Source organism: Ascaphus truei, chromosome 14, assembly GCF_040206685.1.
Source record: "Ascaphus truei isolate aAscTru1 chromosome 14, aAscTru1.hap1, whole genome shotgun sequence".
NCBI lineage: Eukaryota > Metazoa > Chordata > Amphibia > Anura > Ascaphidae > Ascaphus > Ascaphus truei.
In genome coordinates, this window is record NC_134496.1 from 39,758,041 (window position 1) to 39,770,966 (window position 12,926).

A 12,926-nucleotide genomic window follows, 5' to 3' on the forward strand; every position below is an offset into this window, starting at 1 on the left:
CGAAGTAAGTATCTCGGGAAGCAGGGGGGTCCTCGAGGCTGAAATTAACACAGTTCATCCCCGGAGATCCCCTGGTTCAATCCTATAACTGTAAAACAAATAAAAAAATACAGGAAAGCAGAATTGCTGCTTTAAAACCTGGCCTTTTGGTGGCTCTTGAGGAATGAGTTTGGCCACCCCTGATATAGAAGTGTATTTTACTAATATGCCCTACTGCCGTAATGTTATTTTATAGGGATACCCAAGTATAGGTTAGAAGAAAAGGAAAGCGGCAATCCCCCCAGAAACCTGGGAGTTAACTCGTATCATTTTAGTATCTTTTCCCCTGTGTATGTCTGTAGGGAGAGCTCCATTTTTACCCCCAGACACTTAGTACCATATTTGCCCAATTTATAGGGCGCTCCTGAATATAAGGCGACCCCCTAATTTCAGTAGTGGCTTGAAAGAAAAAAGTGCTCTCTCTCTCTCTCTCTCTGTGCCTCTGTCTCTCCTTGTGCCTCTCCCTCTCTCCCGCTCCCCCGCAAGGTGAAGCTTCCTCCGTTTCACTCTCCTACCTCATACATCCGACTGCTGATTGGCATTTGTATTGTTTTAAAAAAAAAAAAATTTAAACTCTTAATGCCATTTTGAATGAGTTTTAATAAAGTGAGGACCCTTTGATTTCTATAGCAGGTTTTTACTTCCCTCCCCAGCAGTACAAATCTCTGTGACACTTTCCTGTTTGTGATCATTTGTTACCAATATTCCCAGCAGTCTGAGCTGCAAACTGTAACAAAAGATAATGTTACCTTATTAATATCAGAATACATTGTAGCTGCTGAGTTACACTGACTGAAGGATTGCTTGAAACTGAAAGGCAGCCATTTAGTGAACCCTGGGAAGCAGGATCTTTGCTGATCGATCACCGGAGAGCCAATCGATCAGCAGCGTAGGTAATTAGTTTTCAATAAAGGTAATCGAGAGGAAAAAGGAAAGCATAGCCTCTAAGTGGCAGCCTCCCTATTCCTAGCGGTGACCACATACAGTACCTATTATAGTATAATATTATAGTGTAGTGACTAAGCAGCTTCTGGAATGTATGGAACTGCGGAATGTTTAATGCATGCAGTAAAGAGTCAGATATTGTATGTGTTTTAAATAAATAATTTTGTCATGAGTAACAGGGAGCTCCTTGATACATGAATGCCGGTACCCTTAGTGTTACATATTTAAAGCTGCAGTTCCACTGAGCAAGTTATATTTGAGTACAGTAAAAGTAATCATCAATGTAGTCAAACACTATGATAATTACAACAATATATAATATACTTAATAATAACTTTATTTCATATAGTGCTTTTCTCCCAATGGGACTCAGCACATCACAATTGCAGTATATTGCATAGCACAGGTGTTTTAGAGACTGTCACTGCCCAGGTGAGCTTACAATCTATGTTGCTGGTGCCTGAGGCACAGGGAGATAAAGTGACTGCCGTGCTTCAAACTCTGCGTCATTGTTATCAGAGTCCGTGTAATTACTCACTGAGCCGCTCCTTCAGCATGGTACTTCACTTTAGTTTGCAGCTACAGTAATTCCAAAGATACAATGATTAGTTCTGATTTTTCACACCAGGGCGGGAGGACCTACTGTTTCTAGAAAACAAGTGGGACAGCTGCTTTACATATTTAGCATGCACGAATTAGTCTGATTTGTGTACAAGGCATCAGGAGGCATTACAATGTCTTGTTCTTCATTTTCATTTTTCAGAAAGGACTTTTACAAAGTGAGTATTGATTCCTGCGGACTGCAGCTTCTTAGCTTTCTCAGTCCATTATTTTTGATTTTACTATGAAATATATATCCTTTCTACTGACATCTGACAAACAACATATGGAAGTCATCTTATCTACCAATAATGTGTTTGTCAAAAAATATCAGAGGCTAATGGATTTCGCTTCCTTACAGACTATTTCTACCATGGTAATGTCATTGACAGGACTCTTAAAACATTCAGCCATTTATCCCACCCCCCTCCCTGATGTAATTTTATTCAGGCTGTCAGTTGCTATCTGTTTACCTCTGATAAATGCTGAATACAAATCAGATTAATGGTTAATGATGAATTATGTGCTCAGAGACGAATTAGGCCCAAGAATCAGTCCGTTCAGCGTTTTGACAAATGGCTTTTAATTCTTCCATAAGGTAGATAGGAGGAGAAAGTTTCTGCTGTTTGGCTTTCTCTTAACTGTTCTCAACAAGCTTGATAGGTCTGTTTTAAAGCAGCAAATCATGAAATCTTATGGTTTTTCTTTTAAATAAGTTAGTTCTGTAGTATTAGATAAACGAATGCTATTATGTTAATTGGATGTGTCTAATTCCGCCTCTTTCTATAAGTCTAGTTCCTGTTTTACCATCTGGTTGTACAACCCGCTTTACTAATGCCTCAAATGTAAGAAAACCTGTTTAACCAGCATTTTACAATCTCTCATGGCTGCAAGCCCAAAATAAAGAGTAAAATGCATTATATGGGATCCTTGTTTAATCTCAGTGTTATTTCTAGATCAATGCTCAGGTTATTATACTCAGTGTTCGACAAACCTACACATTTGCACGCCCCGGGCGAGTGGATTTAACATCGTGGCGAGATCCTATTGGCCCAAGCAGCACACGTGTGGTACTAGGTGGCGAGTAGATTTGTTGGTGATTTCTCGACCACTGATTATACTCATGATGTTTCATAGCTTTTTTTACATTCAAACATAACATTTAACTTGTCGACCAAGTGGCGCGGTTTCCCCCAATATATCAATGATAATGTAGAGTTCGGTGAATCCTGGTAAACTGTTTTTAAATATAACATATATGTTGCCTAATACTTGTTTAAATACTAGATTTAGGGCGGCTTCTCCAAAAATGCTGGACACAATGGTGAAGGGTGCGACGCGCTCGAGAAACACACAACTCTCCGCTCCATACTGTTTCCTCCTCTCCTTGACCCCACCCCCAAGCTCTTGACACCTCCTGATTGGCTGCATTACCCAGCAGCAGCCAATCGGGATGGAGGAAGCTGCCCAGCCCTCTAGCAACAGCCTTGCTCTCCCCCTGCTCGGGGAAATCCCACGGCCCCCCAAGCCGGTCAGGTCACTATGTCCAGAGAGGTCATACCGTTATACACATACACGCCCAGAGAGGTAATACCGGTATACACATACACGCCCAGAGAGGTAATACCGGTATACACATACACGCCCAGAGAGGTAATACCGGTATACACATACACGCCCAGAGAGGTAATACCGGTATACATATATTCGCCCAGAGAGGTAATACCGGTATACACATACACGCCCAGAGAGGTAATACCGGTATACACATACACGCCCAGAGCGCTAATACCGGACACATACACATGTTCTGTGTTACCTCTCATTTTTTACTGGACACAGTGTGCAAATACAGGACAGTCCGGTTAAATAATGGACACCTCGCAACTCTAACTTGAACTGTAAAGGATTTGCATAAAATCACGCTTTCAACACACACGTTGCCATTCTAGTGTAACCTGCCTGTGATTTTAATTCAATATGAAAGTTTGTGCACCAAAATAAATCATTGCATTTGGGATCCAGTGTTTCCTCTGCTTCATATTTCATAAGAACTAAAAGAGCCTTTTACCCAGGAACGTGGCATTGATCATACACTTGTACTAAATTGCAATGGCATTGTACTCTCTGTTGCAGACCAATTCTTGCTGGTAGAACAAGTTAAACGGGTGAAAGAAATTGAAGCTATTGAAAGTGACGCCTTCGCTCCCCAAGCTTTCCGATCAAGCCGGGAAACCAAGACCGTAAGTTTATACCGTCTCTTAGCATGTTTGTGTCCCTTGGGATCAGGTTTGGAAATAATTCTTTACTTTTGCATATTCCACCCGAAAAATGACACAAGTATAAAGGAATTATTTTGGCTATTTGCTTTGTAGGTAAAGTATTTAACAAATTAATTTATAAAATATATATATATTTGGAACTTGGGGAGGCGTGTCTACAAGACGATGGCTTAACATTGGCACTCTTTGCCTGGCCATTCTTATTCCACTGTCGTCCTCTTTCTAGCAACCCAAATAGATGGATTTGAGTACAGTGGAGTGTCAAACTATGACAGTTATCCTTGATGGTCACACCCTGGGACCCCCAAACTTTGCCTTAAATATAATATGCTGCATACTTTTCACATATTGATCATTCTACTCTGCTCACTGAAATTACTCTGGTCTCTGATCAGTTATCTTGGACTTTTGCTGTTTCCAGCTCTGGCCGCAGCCTCTGTGGGGTCAGTGTCTATGGTAGAGTGGGCGCTTTTGCTGCAGACATCATTGGGAAGTTGGTACCCATGCAAGTTGTCCGAGAATATGAAGTCATTTGCTAAATTGAGGGGTACTACTCCGTAGAATTTAATGCGAAAACATTCTATGTTCAGTAAAGCCCTCTGCCGTGGTCAATTAAAACCTTGAGTAAATCTGGAATTGGGAACTTTGTGCTGAAATTTGACTAATTTTAGACAAAAGGCTTTTTCTAATAATTTCAAATGATCTACCGTGACTCCATTAATATCACTGAAAAAGACTCCTTTAAGAATTGACATTCTAATAGACCTGTACCTGCGGCTTACCAAGTGTTCTGTGTAGTTTATTTTTCCTCGAACCAAAGGAGTAAGACGTACATATCTATCTATACTTGAATTCAGAAAGTGTGTTTGTCCGGCTATACAAATCCACACACTTAATCCTAGAGCCTCCAAACTTGGCATGCTGTCTAATAGGATCCAAAGGAAGAGCACAGGTGGGGTGTGGGTGTGTTTGGGCCATAGCTTCAGGTTGCCCCAAAATGTTTGTGAAAACTTTGTTTTTTTCATTCTAGCGCCTCAGGGAACTGTTCGACTAAATTCGAGTTCAGATTTGGAGCCTCCCTCTCCCCCCCCTCCCCCCCAGAAGGTTTCAGTTTCAATCAATCTTTCAGTCAGTGTAACTCGGCAGGAACAATGTATCCTTATATGACTACGGTAACATTGTCCATTGTTACAGTTTGCTGCTCAAACTGCTTGAAACATTGGCAACAAATGATCTCAAACAGGAAAGTGTTGCAAAGATCTCGCACTGCTTGGGAGGTGGGCTAAACCCGGCTATTGAAATCAAAGGATGTTTTCAAACTCATTAAAAATGGCATTAAAGCTGCAGTTCAGTCAATATCCTGCATGTGTGTTTTTTTTTAATAAATCAGTTCTGTAGTAAGAAAAAAATACTTTTAGCATTTTCTGTTTTTAAAAAAAAACAGCTTTGAAAGACCAATTTTCTTGTATTCTACTTTAACAACCATTTGCTACGGCACTGCCCCTTCATGTCCTGTCACAAGCTCTGGCACACCCCTTTGTCAGCCCTGCCCTCCCTCTAGCACATGTCAGTGCAGGAGTGCTCATGAATATTCATGAGCTTCCACTGACGGACTGAAGCAGAATATAAACAGATCCCTTCACTAATTATGTCACCAAATTTCGCCGATCAATACATGGAGAACGAATTGACCTGCAGCTATACAGTTCTTTAGGTAATTAGAGATTGCCCACATGAAACTATTGAAGTAAAAAAATAAATAAAAATAAAAAATAAAAAAAAGACTGAACTGCAGCTTTAAGAGTTGAATTAAAAAAAAATATAAAAACAGTTTGTATTATCTACTACCCTACCATTATTCTATTATCTACTACTACAGAACTGATTTTTTTTTTTTTTAATATAAGATTTCACATGGTTTGCTACTTAACCTCTTCAATGCCATAGGTGCCTGAAACGTTTCAGTGGGCCTGTTGTACAGAACAGCCGTGAAGGGGTTACGCATGCATCGGATATTTATTACAGCTATTTGCAAAGCATAGAAGCTAAACTATATTCTCAAGAACCCATCATCTCCAAAGTAATTGACACAGGGGTGGGGGCGCTGAACGACCATGAAATGAGTTTGTCAGCTCTCGCAGGCGGCCGTGTATGTCGAGCGCGGAGACAGTTTATGAGGAAAGGTTTTCCTTGCCCAACATACTTCACAGAGAATCATGCACTATGACAGCCGTGAAGGTCAAGCTGGAATTTATTTAGCACAAACTGCTCTACGAGGTCTTTATTCACATTTCTGGCTCCGGTGCCCTGTGTAAAAAGGGCAGCAACCATTTGAAACTGATTTATGGGGATAATCCATGTTCAGCTTGGTTGTACTTGAAGTCATTTAATATGCTTTACATGGTGTTATATTTAATACCACCGCTTAAAAATGGCTTCATTCTTTTTTTTTTTTTTTTTTTTTAAAGCTGTATACATAGCCGGGGTTAAGGACACTGAAGCATTTGCTTTGCCTAAAGAGAACAACAAAAGACAGGGGTGCCCAATGCTACATCAAATTGACGAAACATATATGGTAATAAGTATAAAGTTTAAATACTCCAATAACAATAGTAATTAATTGGTTATTTAGTTAAACCCTTTGGCCAAAGCGTCGTAAGCCTGCATACCAAACGTCAAGGTATAACCAAAAATGCAGGTCCGAACACTAAAACTGTGAACCCTTCCTTTTACCTCTGTATGAGGGGAAGCAACTACAGTGAGTCCTGTCCATTCAGCAAATAGCCAGAACCTCCCAAACTTAAAAAGGTGGGGAGGGGTGAGCTCTGGGGGGAGGTGCCACCTACCTCCATTTAACTGTGTCCTGAAGAGAACAACCTGTTTGCTAGAAAGGTGTACTGGTTCACTCATTTACTATTAAAGTTTGTAGAACCATATGTCTCCCCTGTGCAGACACATTACAATAGAAGCTGATTATACTCTATACATGAAGGGAAGGAATACAATGTGTACGAAACGTAATGTGTGTTGGATGAGAGATGCGCAAAAGATTCATTCACATCAGCGAATAACAAGAATACCAAATGTCATTATCTTACTAAAAGAACAACTTTTACCCCCCACCCCCCCAATTTTTGAATATGTTGGCAAATATTTGTGAATATTGATAAGTTTGACATTATTTGCGTAGGAGAGTTGGAATGACACATTTTTGCCTTACAAAGGCCAAGTAGCTGTTGACCAATTTTTTCTCAGTCACGCCAATTTCCTAAAACATTTACAGACCGGACTGATACATACAATGATACACACCTGATACATACAATGACACAGAATGTATATGAGAAGTACTGTGTGCATCTTCAGGAGAGCATGTTGTTATTTTTCCATCGCTGTATGGTTTTATGGGTATAGGTTTCCAGATAATGATACCACTTGTGGTGTGTGGCCATGTCTCTGCCATTACTGTAACCCTGTCTTTCCCTGTTATCTCTTGGCAAACAATGCTTCCACTGCAGCTAGGGATTCTGGGTAATGACATGCAAATGAGCTCAGTGTGTCACTCAACACTTCTTATCTATTTAAACGTGGAATCCACCATTTTTATTAGCCACCATACATTTTTTTGATGTCAGATAAGGATATGAATACAAATATCCAGAGTGCTTTATATCAGAGAGACTGTGACAGGTTTGTGAAGCCTATGTGAGATATGGGTATACTGTTAAGGGTTTTTTGCTTTGACTGTTTTTTTGCATGGTGGCGTGTTTGTCACTTTTACCCAACCAAAACCTTATTAATCCTGAAGAAGGAACATTGGAACATAGAGGAAACATCTTAGATCTTTAAAAGTCTTCAGTGCAAAGGAGATATGCACTGGCTTGCTTTTTGGGATGCCAGCTTTTATACCCATACGCTCAGTCCTGTTGCCATATAACCCACCCCAACAGCAATAACCACACACCCCTCTTATCTTGGAAGGGTATTATAGGGTATTGGAAGCATGATAAAATGCATCTTGGAGCTCTCCAGACATACTTGACTAGGCTGTGTTTTGTTTTCTGGTGGCGTCTTGAACTGCTGCTTTTAAATGAAATGATTCATTTCAATTGAAATATATACTCAGCCCATCATATTTCACATAAATATGTTTCGATGGCTTCACCCTCAAGTCTAACGTTTTATTGGACACATAATCCATAATGGGCAGATCCTGCTATGGATTAGTCCATGGAATGACACCCATTGTGATAGAGATTGAGGTTGTGCTTCCAACGATAATACACGTTTTTGAAGGAGGTGTTCATCGTAATTAAAAAAAAAATCCATAAAAAAATATGCTTAATAGCCTTCTTTTCAATGTAGTACTTTCCTTTTATTTATTTTGCTGTTTAAGTGACAGTAGAAAGACGTGTCTTGCACTATACCTGGTCTGTGTGTTGTGTTTATTATTGCTGCCTCCATGATGTTTCTCATGTACTCACGCTAAATGTCTAGTGGCAACATTGAAATTGTATTTTGTGCCAATGGGGCAAATAAAGGACAAGTCTGTCTGGACACAACGATCCTTAATTGGGGCCTTGAAGCCGGCTGTTAACCCCTCACCCCCCTAGTGTTTTTTTGTTTTGTTTTTTACATTATTTTTTACTTCTGTTTTTTTACAGGGTGGGGAATAGGAGGTCATCCGGAGTTGGACCATGATAGAGACATAGAATTTGGCGTCAGATAAGAACCACTTTGCCCACCTAGTTGTAACACCTCATATGCCATTTCATACTTGGCTTTCTTTTATATTTAGGATGGCCTTATGTCTATCCCATAGACAGTCTTTCTCACACTAGAATCCCATGGACACAGTCTTTCCCACAGCAGACTACACCTAGTTTCAGCTATGGGGTCCCGCCTGGTTCCTGAGATATTTACTGGTGAAGTTACCGGGTTTCCAACTCCCTCCATGTGAATCAAAATGGCTGCCAAATCTCTGGCCAATAGAAAGTCACTACATCATCGCGGCGACTTCCTATTGGACAGCCATTTAAATCCTTTTTAAAAACCAGGAAGTAATACTGGTAACTTCACTGGCAAGTAGCTCGGGCACCGGTGGGTTTCCAGAGCCGACAATTAGATTCAGCCACAAAAGACCCCCTGGCTCCCAACCTGTAGGGGAAAAAAAAAAAAAGGACGGGTGTCTTAGCTAGGGGAATTGCTGTTTTTAAAAAGCCTAAAGATTGTAAGAGTAACCTACAACGGATATTTTATACTGTATGCAGGTTTATAGGGTCATTTGATATTGTCCGAATGTGATTGTCCGCTACTGTTCAAATTATTATTATTATTATTGTTTACATACAATGATATTTTCAGTCAACAGAAACCAGCGAGACAAAACACGAGTCTGCCATGTTAGGGACGGGGAGCGCCGACGACCTGTTTGGTGATGAAAAAGAAGCCGAGGTTGGCAACCTTCCAACGGCTATCATGTACCTGGACGATAACTCTCTCGCACATCCAAACGTAAGCATGGTTAGATCATAAATATGTATACGGATAATAATAACTTTATTTCATATAGGGTTTTTCGCCCAATGGGACTCAAAGTGCTTCACAATTACAGTATAGTGCGAGGTACGCAGCACATAGGAATTTTGCAGACACCGTCCCTGCCCGGCTGAGTTTACAATCTTTGTTTTTTGGTGCCTGAGGCACAGGGAGATTAAGTGACTTGCCCAAGGTCACAAGGAGCCGAGACCGGATGTGAGCCAGGCTCCCCCTGCTTCAAACTCGGTGTCATTATTTGCAAAGTCCAGTTTCTTTTACTCACTGAGCCGCTCCTTCTCAGTGTGCTTGAAATGTCTTTAAAATTGTAAAGGACCAACTGTGTGTGTTATCCTCTGCAGATAAGCTAGCAACCCTTTTTCTACACTATAATAAGTTCATGTTATGCTTGAATCACTTTATCTTGCAGTGCTAGGGGATGTAGACAAGCAATGTAAAGCTATTCCTTGTCTGTCTCCTGCAGCAGAGAAAACGTGTAAAGAGAAAATAGACATCTTGCAATATGTCGTTTTTCCTTTACAGTGATCATATACTTATCATATTTTAACACTCAGGGATATCGGTTTCACACTCCAGAGAAGAGATTTTCCATTCCAGATACTGCTGCACTACAATAAATGCTCTATAATGTTTACGATTATAAACTTAAGTATGCCGAGTTCCCTAAATCTTCATTTTCTTGGCACTGGTATACTCCGAGTCATTAACTGCAACAGTATCGCAGTACTTCACTGCCTATGACATGAGATTCATTGATAACACTTGTACGGTTTGTCATAATACATCACAATAATTCACAACACATGGCAGCAGGACCAGTGGGTGAGGCATATTTAACAGATCAGAAACCTGATGTGACTTCACTGGATTGCAATATTTAATGATGAATTTTTACCTTTTTCTTGGCAGTTATATATCGAGAAGGAAGAAGCAGAGGAAAAATGGTATAAGAGATTAATTACTCTGCGTCAAGAAAGACTAATGGGAAGCCCTGTAGCCTGACTAACCAGACATGCCTGAATTGACAGTGAACTGTGTGTCTTTTTACTTGATTGTCCACCCAGCATTTTGTACTGTTCCACGTTACATATTTTAATTAAAGGTATCAACATGCAGAATTGTGTCTCTCATTAGGTTGCCTATCTATTTATTTTTGGAGAACATTCACTCACCTGAGATATTTACTTTAGTGCTTAATCTTTAATTCGCCCAATTCTGCAACCTGTAGATAAATATGCAGATGCTTGAAACGGATGACTGGCGTGAAAGAGTCAGACTAGAGCAGTGGTTCCCAACCCCAGTCCTCAAGGGCCGCTAACAGTGCAGGTTTTAAGGCAATCCTCTCATTAGCACAGGTGGCCCAATCATTGTGACTGAACCACCTGTGCTCAAGCTGGAGTATCCTTAAAACCTGCACTGTTACTGGTCCTTGAGGGCTGGGGTTGGGAACCACTGGACTAGAGGATGAAGGAGACACGGTTTCCACGTCCCTGCGGCTGAGAACCATACTTCATTTTCATAGAATCTAAACCACATGAAAATGTTGCTTTGCTCACAAATGAAATGACTTACAGCAACAATGCTGCTATTTTAAACTCCCACCCCCACCCCCTCCTGCATGTTCCTGATGATACTTCCCCGAGAAGTTAATAGCGTAACTTCCTGGTTTCCGCTGGGGATTTTAAATGGCCGCCCAAAAGTAAGCTGGAACGGGTGACGTCGTTGCATCCTATTAGCCCGCGAGACCTGCAAGGTTTAACGGCCATTATGTTTGCCCTGTAGGGAAATTAAAAATTGGTACGTTCACCAGTTCCCATTCTGTATTTAAAAAAAAAAAAAAAGGGTGTGTTGGGGGATTGCGGATTTAGTATGTTTAGTGGCAGAGGGCCATGCAACGCATTATACAATAGTGCAGGGATGGGCAACTCCAGGGCTACCAACAGGTCTTAAGGATATTCCTGCTTCAGTACAGGTGGCTCAGTCGTTGGCCCCACGTTCATAATCATCACCTGGGTAGGCTCCAGCCACCCTGCCGACACAGTTGTTGTTTCCACCGCCACTGAGCCACTGCTGCTGCCTCCCACTGCGCTGCCTCTTTTGCCAGAACCACAGACCGGGACCGGGGGAGGGAGAAAGGAGAGTGAGGTGAGAGAGGAAGGTGAGTGGGAGAGAGGAGGGCGCATTAAAAGTGAAGGGATGAGTAAGTGAGGGAGGCAGAGAGTGAGGGGGTAGGAGAGATGCCGGTGAGGAGGGTGCTTTTGGTGAGCTGCGCGGGGCACATAATTAATGTAGATTCTGCATTAAGTATATGGCTCGCGAAAGTTACCAAAGCCTTGTCCAGTGGCCCTCCAGGCCCAAACATTGCCCACCCCTGCTGAAGTCGATGCAAAGCGCTGGAGAATTTGGGCACCAGTCAAACGATTGGAATGCAATCTCCCTCCGCACAAGGAAGTGGCGTTACAGTTTTTTGGATAAGGGCTCTTTTAGTGGCAGCAAAACTAGGTTTCTGCTTTCATTTGTATATAATTTCCCAGAATCCCTGGCAGCAGTGGAAGCACTGTATGCCAAGAGATAATGGGGAAAGGCAGGGTTGCAGACCTGTCTGTGACGTGAATGTGCTCACAAGTGATATTTTTATTTGCTGTACGGTGGAGGGGTTTTGTCACTTTTTTTACCCACCATAACATATAATGTGAGCTGAAAAAGATTTGTTCAGGATAGAAGACCTCTTAGCGAAGAATTGTATTTGACTTGCTTAGAACTCCATCAATCCCACTTTAGATCATGTTTCACTGGGTGTGTCACGTAAGTTTTATGGATTCTTTGAGATGCTAAAATATTAATAAAAACAATTTAACAACAATAGCTGCAGATGGAAATGTTATTCTAAAATATTACATTTGTAAAGGCAATACTGTGCAGTAACACTGTGGGGGCAATGAATCCCTGCCAAATGACAAGGCTATTAGATCATTGGACGTTTGTCACGGTTAACACACAATGTGCGTTGGATTTCAGCAGCATGAGAAATACGCCTATCTATTATGAGTGATGCTGTGGTGGGATATACATGTGGATCCCACCAGCGCCTGTGACTCAACAGATGTGTTTTCCAGCACGCATTACACAATTTCACTGCGGAAAATGTGTTGCTGTGATACTCTCCTGGAGCCGGGTGGTGTGGTTATCACATAGTAACACCTCTTAAGCCTCTTGTGTGTCAAAAGGGTTGAAAGAGAGTCTGGCATGCAAGATTGGGAATTTAGAATATTGTTTGGGGGCTTTTGTTGCATTTCTTGTGCAAGGCTACAGGAACTACATACAAAATCGCTAAATGTCCTGTAACCAGGGTTGCCTTCTTCTATTGAAGGCTAACACTGACACTTTTTGCCATTAAATTTCATTTTTTATTCATTTATTGTATTTATACATTTATATATTTACCTCTTACCTTCTCCGGCGGCATCTCCTCCTGCAGGGCCCTGTCAACATGGCTCCACGACG

The 12,926-nt window shown here is 41.3% G+C and overlaps 1 protein-coding gene across 3 annotated transcripts in view; it reads left to right on the forward strand.

Annotated features, from left to right (window-relative positions):
* The window catches only part of RSRC1 (arginine and serine rich coiled-coil 1), a 210,406-nt gene extending 199,866 nt beyond the window's left edge, over positions 1-10,540 (forward strand). For all 3 annotated transcript variants that reach the window (XM_075570558.1, XM_075570560.1, XM_075570559.1), the window contains exons 8-10: positions 3,721-3,827; positions 9,231-9,380; positions 10,332-10,540. In XM_075570558.1, coding sequence (XP_075426673.1) covers positions 3,721-3,827; positions 9,231-9,380; positions 10,332-10,424 — 350 coding nt within the window. In that variant the 3' untranslated portion in view covers positions 10,425-10,540. The remainder of the gene's footprint in view (positions 1-3,720; positions 3,828-9,230; positions 9,381-10,331) is intronic.
* The last annotated feature ends 2,386 nt before the right edge of the window (positions 10,541-12,926 follow it).